Source organism: Macrotis lagotis, chromosome X (assembly GCF_037893015.1).
Source record: "Macrotis lagotis isolate mMagLag1 chromosome X, bilby.v1.9.chrom.fasta, whole genome shotgun sequence".
Lineage (NCBI taxonomy): Eukaryota > Metazoa > Chordata > Mammalia > Peramelemorphia > Peramelidae > Macrotis > Macrotis lagotis.
The window spans coordinates 218224382-218244367 of record NC_133666.1 but is presented as its reverse complement, the minus strand read 5'-3'; the positions used below and the strand labels follow the sequence as shown (position 1 = coordinate 218244367).

The 19986-nt window shown below is 36.8% G+C and overlaps 2 protein-coding genes across 3 annotated transcripts in view; one reads left to right on the top strand and one right to left on the bottom strand.

Moving 5' to 3' along the window:
- Positions 1-12241, top strand: part of RFESD (Rieske Fe-S domain containing) — a 56354-nt gene extending 44113 nt beyond the window's left edge. Inside the window, exon 6 of the transcript XR_012472631.1 lies at positions 11396-12241. The gene's annotated coding sequence lies outside the window, so the exon portion shown is untranslated. The remainder of the gene's footprint in view (positions 1-11395) is intronic.
- Positions 3626-19947, bottom strand: LOC141502753 (carnitine O-palmitoyltransferase 2, mitochondrial-like). Of its 2 annotated transcripts, XM_074207667.1 has the most exons (5): positions 19568-19947; positions 17745-17825; positions 16080-16186; positions 10433-11734; positions 3626-4255 (listed from the first exon to the last, which is right to left on the bottom strand). In XM_074207667.1, exons 1-5 carry the CDS (start codon positions 19804-19806, stop codon positions 3927-3929), a joined length of 2058 nt encoding a protein of 685 aa, XP_074063768.1. In that variant the 5' UTR covers positions 19807-19947; the 3' UTR covers positions 3626-3926. The 2 variants fall into 2 exon arrangements, with proteins under 2 accessions (XP_074063768.1, XP_074063769.1); XM_074207668.1 differs by lacking the exons at positions 17745-17825; positions 19568-19947 and adding an exon at positions 16304-17680.
- Between the last annotated feature and the right edge of the window lie 39 nt (positions 19948-19986).

The window sequence follows — 19986 nt, the reverse complement described above, 5'->3', positions numbered from 1 at the left end:
TACAGACCCTGACTGTAAGTGGTCCCTAAGGTTCTGTCCCATGTCTTCTCTTTTCCCTCTATACTCTCTTGCTTTAAAAACTTATCAGCTCCCATGAATTTAAATATAATTTTTATGGAGTATTGACAAATATATTTAGCTATCTGTATCTATCTTTTTATCTAATCTCACAATTTAAATTCAACATGTCCAAAACTTAATTCATTTTCTTTCTCTCCAAGCCTTCCCTCTTTCAAACTTACCCATTTCTTTGGAAGGCATTATCATTCTTCTAGTCTCCAAGCTTTGCAAATTGACATTATCTTTGAATCTTCACTTTCCCTCACACCATGTCTTAGTTGCTAATTTACCTTTTCTGCCTCCATAATATATCTCACTTCTGACTTGTACCTTTTAACACAGCTATCTCCTTAGTTTAGGGCCTCATCATCTTTTGTCTGTCTTATTGCAACAGCCTCCTAATTCGTCTGTCTTGTCTCTCCCTACTTCAGTCCATACTATTTATTCCTTTCAAAGATCTGATCATGACTTCTCTATTCAGTCAACTCCAGGGGTTTTATATTTTTTCTCAAATAAAATATATATATTATAAATATATATATATATATATATATATATATATATATATATATATATATATATATATATATATACTCTTCTCTTTAATTTTCAAAGCCCTACACACACAAAACCAGCCTCAATCTTTTCAGCTTCATTGGACATTACTCCAAATCCCATTCTTTGTGAGCTAGTCAAATTGACCTTCCCACAACCTGGGAAAACACCTCTCCTTACCCCATCCTTATAGGATTTCTCTAGGGCTCAAGTGTATGGAATCATCTGTATGAAGTCTTCTCTAATTCCCTCCACTTGCTAGAGCACTCCTTCCCAAACTACCTCATAACTTTCTTTGTATATATATTTGTATTATTACATTTATGTACTACTTTATTTTTATATGTATATTTCTTCATTATTGAAATATAAGCAACACATCTATCAAAGCTGGCACTTAATACCAGCTGATTGTTTTGTTTCTTCTCCCAGGGCTATATCTAATTGATGTCTTTCATTTTATCTTTTCAATTTTTCTCCCAATAGAACTTCTGGATTATTCTGGAGATTGTTGGAATTGCTCCATTGTCATTTTAGGGAGTCCTGAAACATTTAGTGTCCTATCATTCCCCTTCTCAGGAGATTTTAGATTCCATTTCCTTCATCATCCAGGACTTGTGCTATGCTAGAGCTTTCTTAGAATGTTTCACTTCAGTCAGCTTTTGTCTATTTTCATCACTCTGCTGATTTATCTATCTTGCAACTGCTGAAAGTGTAATTATTCAGCATCTCTTCCTGTTAGAAGTTCCAGTGTTGTGATAGTTCTAACCAAGCCCTGGACTTCTGGTCTCAGTTCTCTTAAGACATCAAAAATTCTTTCCTCCTTCCTTCCTTTCCTTCTGTTCTTTCTTTTTCCTTTTCACAGATAAAGCCTGTTCCCCTCAGAGGATGTTTGGCAACTAGGGATCCTATAGCAGGGAAAATGATTGATTACCCTTCAGAGTACAACTGGTTTTCTTTTACCAGTCTCATTTTTCTCAGCTCTACTGACCCCAAAATGATTTTCTTTAGTCACTAGACTTGGGGGTGGAGAGAGAGATTGGGGAGAAGAGAAAGAAACAGAGCAAAGGAAAGGGTAGTAGTGGTAGAGGAAAGTCTGGAAGGAATCTCAGAAGATCCACCTTGTACATTGCTGAGCAATGAATGCTCTAATAAGTCTTTGCAAATAAAGTTTCTTATGTCCCCTACTACTGGTATTTTTATCAGTAGGGTGTTTGTTTTCTAGGCTCCATATGATTCCATAGCTGGCCCCCTTTACTTTCTTAAGATTAAGGGATAATGATAATTAAGATCTCAACTTCCCTGGTGATGATGCCTCTCAGTCTAATCCCCCCCCCCCCAGTTCCCTTATGTCATGGGCTTAAATTCCAAAACTTAAAACCTTCTAAAATTGTAGCATATGCTCTGCTCTGGGGACCATCTAGTACTGAATCACATATACTGAGAACAGGAGGGACCCTGAGGGACAGATTTCCATTTGTCCTGGGAGTGGTGAACCCCGCTATGAAATTGCTAAGAAGTTAACTCCAAAATCCAGTTCCTAAAACTATAGCAGCCAAAAGGGATGGATGCACAACTCCCTTGGGCCCATAAGATGTGAAATCAGGAAGGGGAAGTATCCAATGAAGAGTACATCCAAAACTATAGGCTAGTCAGTCAAAGCTTTTTTTTTTAACAATATGTTAAGGGAAGTTTTTTTTTCACATCTTAGCATTTTTTTTGCTGTATTTTGAAGTTTTTTACTTGTTTTACTTATATTTGCTATCATTAGAGAGGGCTGCCCCAGAAAAGCTTTTTGACATCTTCTGATGATTTCCATTGCACCAGTGTTTCAAGGTGCTTGGGTTAAGGAAAATGTCTAAATTTCTACTCTTTATTATTTTATAAAAATATTTTTCACAGTTGCAGAACGTATATGTAGCCAGACTTTGTTTATGTTGATATCATCAAGTGTGAGGGCACCCACATGGTAGAGATGCCAGAGACCAACTTCTGGGCAAAGACATTCTGCATAGCTTATAAATGAAGCATTTTCTTTCCTTTTCTGGCAGTGTCCAGAAAGGTGAAGATACAAGGTCACCCACAGCAAGGGTATCAGGAACTGAACTGGTGGTGTTTGGAACTATCTTTTCCTTCTCTTCCCTTTTAGGCTCTCTGACCTAGAGAATAAGGCTTAGAGTTTTTGGTTTATTTTTTTAGTCCATTATGCTTATCCTTTTGAGGACTAGGCACAGATAATGGAATTCCTGAACCAGACCATGAAGACCATGGAGGGAGGATTACAAGCCAGATGTTGTTACTGATCTAGTGATGAAGCCCTGAGAAACCATGCTATTAGGGACTTTCAACTCAGGAAATCTTTAGCCTTGGATCATCCTGTACACACACACACACACACACACACACACACACACACAAGACCCATACATACTAGCATGCCATGGTTACTGTACAAAACCAACTCAGTGATGGATATTTAATTTCTGTATGTAGGTGTAATATCTGTCATGCTGCAACAGTCTACTTCTATCTAGCATAGTCATTATAAGGCACTAAATTTGATTAATATAATCATATGACTTGAACTTTGAGAAATTTATTGAGATTCATGTGAATCAGGCAGTTAACTAATAAAATTATATTGTTTTCCTTCTTCATTTCTTTCAATTGTCTATATGTTTGCTGATAATACAGGAAATAATAGATGAAGGTATGGATAACTGAGAGGTGATAAAATTATATGTGGATACCATCAAATCCAAATTGAGCATATCAAAACAACACTACTGAAAATTGAGATGATTTTTTAAAAGTATTTCTTAGGTATTTATTTTAACCTATGATAAGGTACCAGTTTTGGAGAGAGCAATTAAAACTAATCCAATTCAATTTTTAAAAACTATCTTATGCTCAAAGAATATGTTAAATATAGATTTCAGCACGTTTGTTCAAAAAGAACTACATACTTCTTTGATATTGTGATAAAGCTAACAGAACAAGGACAATCTAGGACAAGATATTATCATTTTATTTCACTGATTAAAAGTCTCCAAGTCTTTTCTTATACATGGGATTATTCATTCTTTGTTCCATGAATTTTACTTTACTTGTTGCTTCCCAGACAGAATGTTTTCAGTAATCAGTATTCAAGGAAGGTCATATTTTCACACTAGATAATGCTATACAAACTGAAGGGGAGAATATATTATGAAAGATAACGCTAGAGTGAAAATACCACATTAGCTATTTTTATAATTGTGGACTAAGAAAATACTTTTAAAAGTGAACACTAATTGTTCCCTTAAACAGTGTTATTTAAGTGCCCTTCCTTCAAAAACATCAAAAAAATCATTTAAACTACCTTCAAGATCTAACAGAAATGCATCCAAATTTCTTTCCATATATGAAGTAATGTTACACCCTATCCAGTAATCATAAATATTATATCCAATTCCAAAGCCATCTGGTACAACTGGTCCAAACCCACCAAGGAACACTGAAGGACTATTTAATGTACTGGTTGAAAGTATGTTATAGTTAATGTATTGGTAGGCTGGGTCCTGGAAAAATTCAGGCACAGGGTCACCTCTGGATTGTGCAAGATACCTCAATGCAAATAAATGTCGATCAAATCCTTGTCCTAAATAAAAAAAAAACATATTTAAATAAGCAATGTAGCATTTAAGATAAATAACTTATTTTTAAAATGAGTATTTAACTAAGTCAACTTAAACACAAATGCAAACAAAAAGTATCAATAGGTAGTCTTTTATTTAGTAATAATCAACTTTGAAGTCTAATAGAGAACTCATTATCTTGTCTTCCAAACCAACCTTTACTCTTACCTCCCTATCTGCTGAGGGATCTACCATCTTCTCAATCATCCAGGTTTACAACTTCAACTCTTTACTCTCCCCACATATCCATACAGTTGGCAAATCTTGCCATTTCTGCCTTCACAGCACTTAGCACATCTGAGGCCTTTTCTTCCCTTACACCTTAGGTGCTCATCACCTCTCACCTAAATTATTGTCCCCTAAGCTCATATACCCTTTAGTCTTTCCCCTCTCCAAATCATCCTTCATAGTTGCCAAAGTGATTATCCTAGAACATAGGTCACTTCTCTATCCAATAAGACTCTATTGGCTTTCTCTTAACCTTGGACCCAAATGTTATTTAACTTTATTCATCCTATTTTAGTTTCTACTTTATAATATGATTATGAGTAGCAAATTAATACAATTTTTAAATGATATTCACAAGGAGATTTATGGTTGTCCTTTGTTCCCAAAGAGGACCAAAATAACATCACTATGTTAGGTTACAGTATGTCCAACTGTGGCTGATCAGACCAATATGAGTTCATAATGTTCTACCACAGGTTGGGCACAAATAGTTCATATGAACATTTGGAATGAATTCTTCAAATTTGTGCATCTCACATTCTTTTGAACTGCTTCAATTCTGCTTTGCTCAGAGCACAGCACCTACTCTGATGATGGCATACCATGCTGGGTGGCCCTGTGCCAGTATCTCCCAAATTATGCAATCAATTTGAAGGTTAAGAGATCTTGAGAGTGTCTTTGTATTCCTTTTTTCTGACCCTCTCTGTCAATGCTTACTCTGTGAATTTTCCATAAAATGACTTTTAGACAAGTGTATGTTTGTCCTTCTCCTAAAGGTAAAGGAAATTGTTTTGTGAAAATCATGGTGGGGGCAGGGAGGGGGAGAGGAATTTCTCTCTTAGTAATTGCTGGAGTAATCTTGTCAGAACCCTCAGTAGGATGATCCTTCACTTGGAAGATGGTCGTTTACCTGAGAGCCAATGTGGCTTCAGAAAGGGCCAAGAAATGATCAGTATGGTGTTGCTGCCCAATAATTCCTGGAGAAATACTAGTAGTAGAAGAGAGGTCTGTACAGAAGTTGTTGATTTGACCAAGGCCTTTGATACTGTCAGTTTTGAAGGCTTGTGGAAAATTATGGTAAAATATGGCTGCCCAAAGAAGTTAATCAGTATTATATGTCCATTTCATGATGTCATGCTTGCCTGGATTGTTCTGGATAATAAATCAGGCTCTTGCACTTTCCCAGTTACCAGTGGAGTGAAGGTTGTGTAGGAGCAAACTACATGTTTTCAGCATGAAATGTTTTCAACAATGTTGTAACTCCTTCAACAAGGACAAAACCGGTATCAAGGTAAATTACCACCTGATCGAAAATTACTTAATTTGAAAAGGCTAAGCCAAGACTAAAGTGGAGCGAGAGTTAACACATGACTTTTTTGTTCAGATGCTTGTGCACTCAATGTGGCCTCTGAAGCTGAGTTGCAACAAAATATAGATTGATTCTCTACTGTTTATGTTAATTTTAGCCTAAGAATTAACACCAAGAAAATACAATTTCTCCATAAACCAACACCACATAATCCATACATGGAACCATCAGTTACAGCAAATGGAGAATTTTGAATACTGTGGATAAGTTCACTAACCTTGCAGTATACTTTCCACCATATAGATGAGGCTGATGCATGCATTGCCAGAGCTATGGGAATCTCCAAAGAATGGGAGAGAAGAGATATGAGACTGCCTACCAAACTAAAGATCCATAGAGTCATTGTGATGCCCTCATTGTTATATACTCATGAAACCTGGAAAGTCTACATGCACAATGCCAAGAAACTGCATTGCTTCTATCTAATTCTATCTAATGTCTTAGGAAGATTTTGAAGATCACCTGGCAAGATAGCACAACTCTAATGGACTAAGCAAGTTCTTCAAATGCCAAATGTACATTTGTCTAAAAGATTGTTTGATGTGCAACCCATAAAGGGCAAGTACACATAAAGAAGTCAGATACAAGGATACTCTCAAGGTTTTTCTGGGGGCAGCTAGGTGATGCAGTGGATAGAGCACTGGCCCTGGAGTCAGGAGGATCTGAGTTCAAATCCAGCCTCAGACACTTAATAATTGCATAGGACCTTGGGCAAGTCACTTGACCCCATTGCCAAATAAAAATTTTTTAAAAAAGAGGTTTTTCTGAAGAATTCTAGAATTGTTTGACATAGGAAACACCGACAAAGGAACCCCAGCATGATGTACCCCTGTCACACAGGGCACTATGCTCTATAAACAAAGCAGAGATGAGCAAATTTAGAGACATCTCTCCAAATGTTCATGCGGATTATTTGTGCCTGATCTGTATAGAAGCCTTCCAAGTTCATATAGGTATGATCAGTCACAGTCATACAACACTGTACCTTAACCCCAACATAATGATACAATTTTGGTCTTCTTCAAGAATGAAGGACAACAACCAACCACTTGTAATGTGACTTTCCTCTTCAACATTTCTGACAGGAAATGATATGAGTTAAAAATAATCTTCTAATTAATTTTTTCTGTAAATCCTAATGTCATATATCAAATTAGACTACACTGAAGTAAAATTGTAGCTGAATTATATTGTTCAAACATTTATTTGCAAGACATCTTATTAGATACTGAACAACTCCAAGTGAAATATTTCATAACAACATTCATTCAACCTTTAAGTTTCTGTGTTCGAAGCATAGTACTAGAAGAAATATAAAATTTATGAGACATGGCCCTCCTGATAAAAATTGCAATCTAATGGAAAGGGAGGTATAAAATACAAAGAACTTTAATAGATGACATCACATGAGAAGTATTTCAGTGCTGCAAAATTAAGAACAATTTGAGGTCAAAAGGAAAAGGTTATTAACAACTAGGAGATCAAGAAAGACTTCATGGAGATTGTACTTGAGGGTCTGAACTTAAAAGGATGGGTAAGAATTCACTAGATCAAGAGAAATATAAGAGAGCATTCCAGGCAAAAGAAACAATGAGGGGCGGCTAGGTGGTGTAGTGGATAAAGCACCAGCCTTGGAGTCAGGAGTACCTGGGTTCAAATCTGGTGTCAGACACTTGATAATTACCTAGTTGTGTGGCCTTGGGCAAGCCACTTAACCCCATTTGCCTTGCAAAAACCTAAAAACAAAAAAACAAAAAAAACCCAATGAAAATCATTGAGACTAAGTATTTTTGAGAAATAGAAAGGAATCCAGCTAGACTAGATAGTAAAAGGATGGTACCAGATTGTAGGGGATTTTGAATGTCAAAGAGTTTGAACTTTATTTAATAGGCAACTGGAAACCACTAGAGATTATTTTCAGTTTATTTTTTTTGTTTTGCAAGGCAGTAGGGTTAAGTGACTTGCCCAAGGTCATGTAACTAGGTAATTTTTAAGTGTCTGAGGTCACATTTGAATTTAGGTCCTCACACTAAATTTATATAATTTTGGACATGATGAGTTTATGATACCTCTATTTCTAATCTGAAGCATTCAATAAATGGTTGGTGATGTAGGACCAAAGCTTAGAAGTCCACTTAGATACATAGATGTTGGTCAAGAATTTGGAACCCCAAATTTTAAACAAATGTTAAAATTAAATTTTAAAAAGATGAGGGATGAGGAACATGTGGGTAGGAAGTGATTTAAGAATAAAAAGAGTGAGGGCAATCTGGTAGAGCCAGAGAGGAAATGATTAAGGGTACATATGAAGGGTTTAGCCTTGGAGTAAAGGAGAGAATGACAGATGAGTAGGGGTTATGAAATGCAGAATAGGACTTATCTTTTGGGTGAAGAATAATGAAGTTTTTAGCTGTGAGGGTTGGAGAAAATGATGGTGCAAGAGATTTGAGGAAGATGGAGATTTTAAATAGCCACTGTGGAGAGTACAATAGAAAATAAATTAGGGAAGAGTAAAATACTGCTTTGCAGTGAGCACCTATTTGAGAGTAAATGCCATAGATTTGTAATGCAATCAGTCAACATAGTGAAAATTTTTCCAGTTTCACATAGTAAATTTTTTCCAGGTACACTTCTAGCACCTGAGTGAAATAGAGGAGATAAGTAATTCAAAGTTGGTATATCAGAAAAGGCATAAGTGATATTATGAAGGAAACTAGACTCAAGAGCAGGAGATCATGTTGAATCAAATTGGTTAACTAAAGTTAAATCTGGAAGTGAAATCAGAGGCAAGATTAATGCCTGGGAAGGACTGAGGAATACATGGACTGAAGGTCACAGTAGGGCACAGGGACAAAACAGTGACAGGATGCTATGGAAGGACAATGGAATTTCAGAGTTCTTGATCATGGAAGTAGAGCAATGACAAGACTTTCTGTATTATTAACAAATATTTTAAATCTGAAATTAACCTATTCTTGCCAAATTCATTTCTTTCTAAATACTTAAATCCTAGTAGGAAAACAACTTTTCCTCCACTATTTCCTTCCTCCATCCCATTCATGTCAGAAAGGAATTCTAACAAATCCTGCAGTGAAAATCAAAAAGTAGTTCAAAGGTAATTTTTACTTTAAAAATTTGGACAATAGTGCCTTGAATAACAGGATCTGATGACCAAGACTTCTGAAATGGGTCAAATTGCTGTCATGCTCAAGAGTTCCAGTTGGTCATACAAGTAAAAGATGTAGCACACACTCATCATTCATGTAAAGCTTGAAGATATACCAAAAAGTACCAGGAAAATTCTCAATCTATTCATATCACTCCATGAATCTGATTAGAATCCTGCAGTTTTCTATTTGGTGCATCTTGGTATTCCCTCATTTATGGGATATTATCATTTTGGGGACCAGTAAGGATAAGACTATACTATCTGAACTGCAGAAAATCCATTAATTTTCAAAATACCTACTTAAAAAAAGCAACCAACCTCCCCCAATAAAATAACAAAAATCCTTCCTTTCCCCAATCAGATACTCATACCTACCTTTTGTATCCTTCCTCTATCTTATGCAACTGGCACAAATTTTTTTTAACCTCCTCCAAATCCCTCATTACATTCAATCTTAAAAATCTGAATTCCAAAGGTAAAATTAAGTAGTTTATTATTACTAAGTTTTTAAAACTATGTTGAATGATGGCTAAATAAGCATGCTGACACATAGTTTAATTTCTTGAGTTCACAAAAGTTCAAGAAATGAAGTTTAAATATTATTTCCCTTGTTTTACCTTTGAGGAAACATCACATAGAAATTAAAGGACTTGTCTACAGTCATAAAGCTATTGTGAAATGGATCAAACTGCTGTCATGTTCAAGAGTTCCAGTCAGTTATTCAGCAAGTAAAACATGGAGCATGGCTGTCACTTCTACAAAATTTGAAGATACAACTAAGAACACTGGGAAAATCCTCAACCTGTTCCTATTACCCCATGGATCTGGCTAGGATCCTGTCTCTTGCCCTTATGTTGTGTCTTAGGAGTTCCTTTTATCATATATCACCACTTACCCAAAAGTAATTTGGCCATCTAGATTTTCTAAATTCAATGCTCTTTTTACTTCAAGGAGGAAGAATTGAAACCTTTTTCTTCTTAAGCTAGAATAATGGAAAGTGCAATAGGCTTCAAATCAGGGAACCTGGACTTGTGTTCTGACTCTTGTATTTACTAGCTATGTGATTATGGCAAGTAAATCTTTTCGAACTTTGGTTTCTTCATCTGTAAAATGGGAATAATAATATTTTAGCTACACACTGAATTGCCCCCCAAACAAAGTAGTTTGTAAATATTGAATCCTAAACAAATTTTAGGAGGTTTCTTTTTATCAGAACAACAATACATTAAGATTTCACCCTGAATCAATATTGTAAAAAAAATTTCTAATGACCATAGCACAGAAAGTTTTAAGAAATGGTTAATTTTAGGCTATTAAAAAATATTAACAAGGTCTATTCTAATACTGAACATTACAAAGTGGCATAAAACTAACCTAGTGCAGCTTCCATCTGTAAAAATTTGTGATATTTTGAACATCTATCGATAAGCTTTCTTAGGTCTTGCACACTGTATTTTTGCCGGTCTCTGATAAATGCGTGAGCACACAGTTTTGTGTAAACTGTTGCAGATCGAATAGTTTCTGTGCGACCATGTTTAAAGCCAGCAGTACTACATGCTTCATATGTAGGAACTGTTTTCCCAAAGTGACGATAAGCAGCAACTTGACATGCAAGTTGAAATACAGCATCTGGACTCATTCTCTCTTGTATTACATAATTTTTCCCAAACTTTCTAAACTCAAATGGTTTCACTATCACTTTATGCCTTTGCTTGTCAAATTTCTGACGGGCAACAGTCACAGCAGACTTAATTGATTCATTCAAATGAAATTTCAGCTTTTCTACATTTGTAGGACACAATACAGCAGCAGTACTTCTTGGCAGAACTGCAGGATGCTTTGTGCTGTCTGAATATACTTCATTAATAAAACGGAGAATTGCAATTCCGTCTCCCCAAGAATGTTCAAAATTTATTCCTGCACTCCCATCACCAGTGATAATTAAACTGAAAGATTTGTCAAACCAACGATTATAACCATATCCATGAAGCATACAGTGTGATAAGTGGGAACTGTCCTGTATTCCAAAATTATCTAAACACAAGCAGAATATTGCACTATCAATTTTGTACATGCTTTCTTCATTTCCTGCTTGCAGAAGCTCTTCTCTTACTGCTGCCCACGTATTTCTGTTTTCAGTGGTTAGGTAGCCCAGAGGATGCTGAGGTATTGATTCCCCATCTTGTAAAATATTAATTAAATGTGCTTGTATTTCACATGGATGTAAAATATTTCCAATAGGATCCAATATGTCAAATACATAAAAATGTCCATTTCTCATCACTAGCAAATGGCGTGCATGATGATCTGAAAACAATTCATCTTTACCTTCTTTAGGAACTCTGGAACTGTTAAAGAGATGAACATACTGTGACATATCTAAAGGATAAGCTTCTGCAAAATATGCTCCATACCAAGATACTGAAGTTGGAAGAAAACTGAGAAATCTTTTAAAGGCCTTACTTTTGCTCCATTTGGGGTTGACATAATAAATGTCTGGCTCTAAGATATGACTCCTCAAAGAATTATAAAATTTTATTGCTGATACAGTCAGATTTGTTGCCCTTACAAGTTGGTTATTATATGATTCTTGTGGATCTCGTTTAAATGAGATGAAAGGATTAAAATTAAAAACAATAGGATCTCTTGAAGAAAGATACATATGAAGCCATGGTTCTGTAAAAACAAAAAACAAAACCAGACAAATCAATAAAAATAGTTTTTTTATAACATGCCATAATTGTTATTGATATGAGATATTTGCATAAAGCAAATTTGTCAAGGAAAAATTCAGTTCCTATAAATTCTTTACTCATTTGACATTAATGGGGAAGCAGGAATTCTCCAATTAATAATAATAATAATAAAAAGGATGCATTTATGTAACATTTTGAAGTTTGCAAAGTAGTTTATACACATTACTTAACTTGAGCATTCCAAAAAAGTTCTGAAGAAGGTAGTATAAATATTGCTGCCATTTTACAAATAAAGTAAAGTGAGACCAAAGATTACATGACTAATAATGGCAGAGCTGGGACTAGAATCCAGGTCTTCCTGGTTTTGAGCTAACATTCTCCACTACACTATTATGTTCTTTCAACCATGGTAAATTTGTCAGTAAATTTGTCAGTCATGTTACCAATTTTATTAATATTGTATCTAGACAAAATAAATAGGCCTTTCCTAAGAAATAAACAATTTCTACTCATTGGAAATAAAAGGGATAGTGGGCTGTCAAGGAAAGCAATCAATATTTATATTTTGAAAGCAACAAATTTATTTAACAGCCACTATTTTGATAAAATCCTTGTTAGCAGTTAGACACTAAATTAGGAATTTCCGTAAAAGGTTTTGGCTTCTGTTAAGCTAGAATTCGTGGAATTTATTTGAACCATTTAGATATATAAATTCAGAGATCTTCCATAATTCTCTACATGAATCTAAAATTGTCTTAAATATATTATAAAATGAGACTATCTATAAAAGACAAGTAATTTTACTGGTATACTTCCCTCCCTTTACACAAAATGAAACCCCAATTTTAGAATTAACATTGTTTTCATTTTCTTGAGGTCTGCCTGCCAATAAAGCCTCTGAACTAATCAAGGCTGGTCCTCAGACAACAGACAGGGCTCATTCTAGTCTCTAACCGAAGCATTTGTAGCATGACAGAATCTTTAAGAGTTTGGTCTGTGTATAGCCAGCATTTGAAAACCCAAAGTCACTTCCATACCACAGTAAAGCATTGGAGTAGGACTTTTAATGAAGAGTTAATAGGTAACTATTAAAATCATTTGTATTTGGAGAAAATAGCATTGACATAAAATATCACCATCTGGCAAAGGTGACTCTGGAATTCCAAAGCAATGCTAACAGAGAAAGCTCTGGCGACTATCAAGTTGTTTTGATTAGGGACCTGAGGCTGTGTTTGCCATGCAGAAAGCAACCTGGTTATGAAATTCAGAGAGAAGTATCATTTCTAGAAGCTTGCCAGGTAGTTGATTAATTTTTTTTAGTCACCTTAGTTCATGAATATTGTCTTCTAAGGCACAATAAGGTTACAATCTGTGTCAGTGGAGGGCTGACCTTTCACTGATGAAATTATAGCTCTTTTGAAGTGCGAAATGTCACCATTAAACATTTATTGTGCACTAAAGAACAGGATATTAGGTAGACAATTTAAGTAAAAAAAATAATTACACAAATATGTGCCATTTATGCCAATCTATAACAAACAGTTTAAATCAGTAATATTTATATTAGATACAATGGAAAGAATAATGGGAGTTATAGGATCATAGATAATCAAGTTGGAAGGGACTCTAGATGTTGAGAGACCAGTAGACTTGGAGTCAGGAAGACTTTAGACACTTGCCTATGTGACCCTGAGCAAGATGTGTCTTTCTGTGTCTCTCAGTTTCCTCGTCTGTAAAATTTTGGAATCAATGACCTCTAAAGTACTTTCCAGCTCTAAGAAATCTATGGTCTATGATAGTTCCTTCATTGTACAGATGAAAAACTAAGCCCAGATTGGTGAAGTGACGTGCTCAGAACATATAAATGGAAGAGCTGATATTCTTTTTTTTTTTAGTTTTTTTGCAGGGCAAATGGGGTTAAGTGACTTGCCCAAGGCCACACAGCTAGGTAATTGTTAAGTGTCTGAGGCCGGATTTGAACCCAAGTACTCCTGATTCCAGGGCCGGTGCTCTACCTACTGCGCCATCTAGCCACCCCAGGAGCTGGTATTCCAATTAAAACTGCTAGCTCCAAACCTCTCACTTTCCTCCATACCACAATCCTCATGTTCATAGGATCTGAGTTGGAATCTTGTCTCGGCCATGCACTTTCTCTGTGAATGTGGGCAAATCATTTTTATCTGTTTTGGACTCAGTTTCCTCACTTGTAAATTGAGGAGGTTTAGTTCAACCTAACATACATTTATTGGATTAAATGACTTCTAAGATCAAATAAATAAGCCTTAAATACCTACTAAGTGGCAGGCACATGCTAGGTATAGACAAAAGTTAAATAGCATTTACATTCTATTGGGGGAGATGGTATATGTGTATTTAAGTATTTATAAAAAATATATACAATATAAATATAATTTTGTCAAGGAAGACATGAGAAGCTGGGGAGATTAGGAAGGGCCTTATCAAGAACCAGCATCTAAGTTTAGCTTTGAAAGAAACCAGAGACTCTGAAGCAGAAGTGAGGAAGGAGGGAATTTTTAAGGCTAGAAAACAGTCTAGGTTTTATGGGAAGAAGACTGAAGATCATGTGCAAGGAAGAAGGAGAGTTAGGCCAGATGCAGGAGTAACTTATAAATATAGAAAGAATGGTGAAAACTGGTTTTAAATTGTTTTAAATGTCAGAGAAGTTCATATTGAAACTTAGAGGGATATGGGGAGCCACTGAAATTTTTTGACTTGAACTTTTAGAATGTCACACTGGCAGCTGTGGAAAGAACACATTAGAAAGGGAGAGGGAGCAAGGGAGGCTGGAGGCAGGGAGGCCAATCAGGAAACTACTCTATTGGTCCAGGGGAAGGTAAGGGTTTGATCTGGAAAAGTACTCATGTGAGTACAGGGAAGGGAAAGAATGGAAAAGGTTGGAAAGATGTTGAGGAGGTAGAACCAAGAAGGTTTGGCAACATATTCAATATATGGGTTGAGGAAGAAGTTGAAAATGATTTGAAGGCTGCAAACCAAGAACTTGAGAGAAATAGGTCCATTCCAGTTCTAAATTCTATGAAATGAAATGAAAATGACTTTATTTTTGAATAAGGAACTTCATAATCTAGAAAAAAATAGTTTTCAAAAAATGTGAGTTTCAAAGATTTAAGACCAAAAAAATAATCACATTGACTTTTTTCTTTCTCAGTAATGAATTAGTTTATATCAACAGTTCAATTTTATTTCCAAAAGTTCACTTTTACCTAATTAAGATTTAGTAAAAATCAAATCCCTTCATTCTGAGATATGTTTCCATCTCAGCTCACATTTACTAATTTATAATTACTAATCTATTTCCAAATCATTTGTTACAAATATGTGTCCAGTAGGATATAAAATCATCAAGTAGAAATGCATATAACTAACTCGAGGGAGTCTAAATAAAAGCAACAGCCTAGGACAGAACTTGGGGAATGTCTACATTTAGAATAGGTAAAGAAAGCAGATGTAGAAAGAATAAAGAAAACTAAAAAAAAAAATGCATCATTAAAAATAACATATCTTCTGGATAAATTACTACAAAGAATAGGATTCATGACTGTAACAGAAACAAATTAAGGAAGCAATAAAATAAATCATCTAAATTGGGGTTGAGGGAGATCCTATTCCCTTCTTTTTTTTCAAAGAGTTGACACTACAGCTATAAGATAAATTAACAGGTGCAGCTAGGTGGTGCAGTGGATAGAGCACCTGCCCTGAAGTCAAGGGAACCTGAGTTCAAATTTGACCTCAGACACTTAATAATTACCTAGCTCTGTGACTGCAAGTCATTTAACCCCATTGTCCTGCAAAAACAAAACAAAACAAAATCACAGTAAGATAAATTAACATACAGGCTTCCAAAGTTATCTAGAAGTGAAATAACTGTTACAAGTAATAGAGTTTAAAAATTAAAGAATGCTTAAAGTAAAATGTCTAATATTTTTAAGAATGATAAGCAAGAAGGGGATGAACAGAACCAGAGCATTGTATACCCTTCAATTTTTTTAAGGAAAAGGTTGTTTTATGTACTACATAATTTTGCTTTCTCTAAAATTAATTTTTTTTCTTCAAGGATATTTTTTTTTACCTTAACATATTCAATTTTGATCAATGCATAGCATGGAAACAATGTAAAGATTATCAGACTGCCTTCTATGGGGGGGAAGGAGGGAAGGAGGAGGGAAGGGAGGGTGGGGGAAAGAGTATAAAATTCAAAACCTTACCAAAAAATGATAGGTAGAAACTCCTACTGTATATAATTGGAAAACAAATACTTATATAATTAAAAAAATAAGTAAGCAAACCTGATATGTAACTTGTATGACTGTTCTTTTTATCAAGCTCAATAAGATATCTGTGCAACTCCTTTCCAACTCCATTTTTAAAATTCATTGCAAGTTTTTCAGTATTTCTAAAGTTTATAAAAGAAAAATTGTTAATGCCACATAATATAATTTAACTTTTCAAGAAAAAATTCAACAAAAATTAATTCTTATCTACTCAGTATGTATTTAATCTCAACACCTACATTTGTACTTTTAGAATTTCCATTTCTTTAAACTCTCCTTTGATTCAAAAATCTAAAAAAATCCTCATGTGGCTTTTCAGTTTTTTGGTTAATCTCAGACCTAAAGATTCAGATGAAAGGTAAGAAAACAAAAATGTCATAATTTTAAAAACTCAATAGAAGTCACATGAAGGATAAGTAGTTAATGGCCTTAAAATATCTCCAACTGTCAAACAGAAATTCTATCCTTTTTGTCACTACCACACATTTTATCTAATTCCATATGGCTATCCCTGTCAGATTTTATCTAATTATTGCAAAATTTTGTTCTAAATTGTTATATTCTCTACAGGAATAGTTTACCTCAGAAATTTGAAAAAAAAAAAAGAAACAAAAGCTGGACTTTAAATACTTCTTCTGCCAGTGATAGTATGTCATCTTTGGCAATAACTTTTTATCTCATCCATAAAATGAGAGTTTGACAGTCTGTAAGGTTCTTCCACCTCTAAATTCTGGCTTGAGGAAGATACTTTGTAATTATGTGCGCATTTTTATTGCTAAGTTAAAGGGCAAAAATAAATTCAGCTCTTATTTTGTCTTAACTGATAAGTAAACTTTCTAGGGTTTAAGTTTCCTCTGAAGCAAATAAGGTCCCTAAAGCAATTTTCTTTTTCTATGGAGACTAAATTGATATGCAGCTCTACATCAAAGTCCCCAAAGCACTCTGGAGACCAGGTTCTTTTTGCTCTCAACGTTGCCTTCTCCTCAGCATCTCAGCATGTTCAAAATTATAACTTTTTATTTTATGAATCTCTGTTTAATGCCTTGAATGGTACATTAAAGCCAGAAACTATATAAGAATGAATTGAGGATTACAATGATTAATTCAGCTGTGTAATATTCCATTTTCCATTAAAAAAAGAAGAGATGTGGAAGAGGTTTCATTTGCAGCCATGAAAGGGGCAAAAAAATATGGGAAAAACACATTTTGCAAGGTAACTTGGAATTACTGACTGAAATGAGAAGTAAAAATAGGGGCAAGGGATATTCATCTCCTGTTCCTAGAGTCAATTCCAGCATCTTACCGCGTGGTTCTAATTTTTCAAGCCTTTTCAAGACAGAAAATTCTTTATTCTGGAATGAAGACTCAGCTGGGTAGGCCAAAATAAAATGGTCATTCTTGGAAAATTGTCAACAAAGGTTATTATAATGAACATGGGAAAGGAATTTAAATAAAACTATGGTATGAAGATGAGTCAGGCTTTGTTTCTGAACCCTAGCTGAATAATTTCTTTCATGAATGCTTTAACTCAGATTGGGTGTAAATTCCATAATTACATAACACAAATAAAATATATGTTTATTTGATTTAAATTTGATTTTAGACTTGAAGAACTTATGACTGATTTATAAATTTATCATTAAAATGGGAAACTTTTCTATCACATTTCAGTAGTCCAACCTGTATTCACTCTCTCCTAGTAGAGGTTTCTGAGCAGCCATGTATCGCTTGATGGAATCCTCCAACACTGGAATTGGTAATCTGGAATTGTGTTTTTATAAGAAAAAGCAAATTATAAATATGTTTGGGTATAAGACAAAATTTTGTGTCCATCAGCTTGCAATTGGAGGAAAAACCCCTCAGAATTCATAGATTTCACTCCAGTCAGCTATGTATTGTTACATTAAGACAAATCTAACTATTCAGTAAGAAAACTAATTCTCACATAGTGATATAGAAACATTTTATTACTAATCAATCATTAGACTTTCTATTATCTATCAAGGAATACAACACTGAGATTAGAAGAGGGGTTTGAATCCAACTACTTAGCAAGTATTAATTCTATAAATGTTGTCAACTGGGGAAATAAAGCATAGGAGTAATCAACAATTAAAACCACAGTTCATCCTGAGATGGAACATTGGAATGGAAGAGTGGTATTTTATTGCAAAGGACAGAAATAATATTGATAAAAATGGCATAATAAAGATGAAAAGTGTTTGTAGTTTTGTGGGGGAGGTGAGAAATATGAGAATGATGATCTCTGGCACAAGGTGCTGAAACAATTCAATTAAGACCTCCAAAGATTTTGTTTGTAATACTAGTGGATTTGTTATACTATATGGTTGCCCTTTTTTTTTTTTAAGGTTTTTGCAAGGCAAATGGGGTTAAGTGACGTGCCCAAGATCACACAGCTGGGTAATTATTAAGTGTCTGAGACCGGATTTGAACCCAGGTACTCCTGACTCCAAGGCCAGTGCTTTTTCTACTGTGCCACCTAGCCGCCTTGGTTGTCCTATACTATGAATCCTACTCTGTAAATCATTTTCCGTATTTCTGCAGGGATTAAGAAAAAAAATTATCAAAAAATATTTAAGAACAATGTGCGTATATGCCTAAAGTTATGTTGGTTAAGAAATGGTGGGCGCGGAGGACCTGAGTTCAGATCCGGACTCAGACACTTAATAATTACCCAGCTGTGTGGCCTTGGGCAAGCCACTTAACCCCATTGCCTTGCCAAAAAAAAAAAAAGAAATGATGAGAATGATGATCTTTAGCATCTGGAATACTGAAAAAACTTCAGTTCAGACTTTCCAAAGTTAGTGAATTTGCAGTGTTTGTGGATGTGCTTTTCTACGAATGCTACTGTCTTTCCCAACTTCGACAAGGATGTGGAATTATGAACATGAATAAAATTTATTTATTATTAATAAAAACTACCCAAACTAAGGCCATTGTGTCTATGCAACATATTTACATGTATATGAATATATGTAAATACAGTTGGCGGGTGCGTCTTTGCGAGTTGCTGACTTCTGCCCCTTCTTGCACTGTGCTTATTTTTCCTCTCTTTCCCCCACTAAAATCCTCGCGTTTGCCACCCGGCCCCGCTCTTTTCTGTTCCCCGTGGCGCGCCTCGCCGCCCCACGGCCCGGGCTGGCTGCCCACCGGCCACGCTGGGTGCCTCCCGGGGGCGGGCCCTCACCTGGGCGGGGCCTCACCTGGGCGGGGCCTCACCTGGGCGGGGCCTCACCTGGGCGGGCCCTCACCTGGGCGGGGCCTCACCTGGGCGGGGCCTCACCTGGGCGGGCCCTCACCTGGGCGGGGCCTCACCTGGGCGGGCCCTCACCTGGGCGGGCCCTGGGCCCTCACCTGGGCGGGGCCTCACCTGGGCGGGGCCTCACCTGGGCGCGCCCTCACCTGGGCGGGCCCTCACCTGGGCGGGCCCTCACCTGGGCGGGCCCTCACCTGGGCGCGCCCTCACCTGGGCGGGTCCTCACCTGGGCAGGCTCCGCTGGAAGTGCAGGGTGGGGATGAGGCTGCGGTGCACGAAGTGGTGGTCCAGGTCCCAGGTGGAGGCCACGAGCGCGTGGTGCCCCGTGCGCCAGTAGCCACGCGCCGCGCCCGCCGCCGCCCCGGGCCCGGGCCCCACGCCGGCCGGTGGCCGCGTCCTCCAGCGGCCCCTCGGGGGCTGCCGGGGCGGCCAGCAGCGCGCTCCCGGGCCTTTCAGGCGGAGCATCCCTGGGCGGTCCCGCCTCGGACGGGGCGGGCCTGGGGCCCGGGATGGGCCTGGCTCCCGCAGGCGGGGCGGTTGGAGCGGCCAGTCCCTCCTCTCCGCGCGGGCTCCGGGCGCAAGCCTGCTTCGCGCAGGCGCGCTTGGGGCGGGCGGGGGCGGACACGTGCTGGGAGGGGGAGGGGC

Bases quoted from the DNA above. Each gene is read 5' to 3' on its own strand.
- LOC141502753 (XM_074207667.1), bottom strand. From the start codon at position 19,806: ATGCTCCGCCTGAAAGGCCCGGGAGCGCGCTGCTGGCCGCCCCGGCAG. The intron at 16,187-17,744 runs GTTGGACTACTG...TATAAACTTTAG, and splicing joins CTAGGAGAGAGTGAATACAG to AAATACTGAAAAACTTGCAA. The intron at 4,256-10,432 runs GTTAGTTTTATG...TTTTTTATTTAG, and splicing joins ACAGATGGAAGCTGCACTAG to GACAAGGATTTGATCGACAT.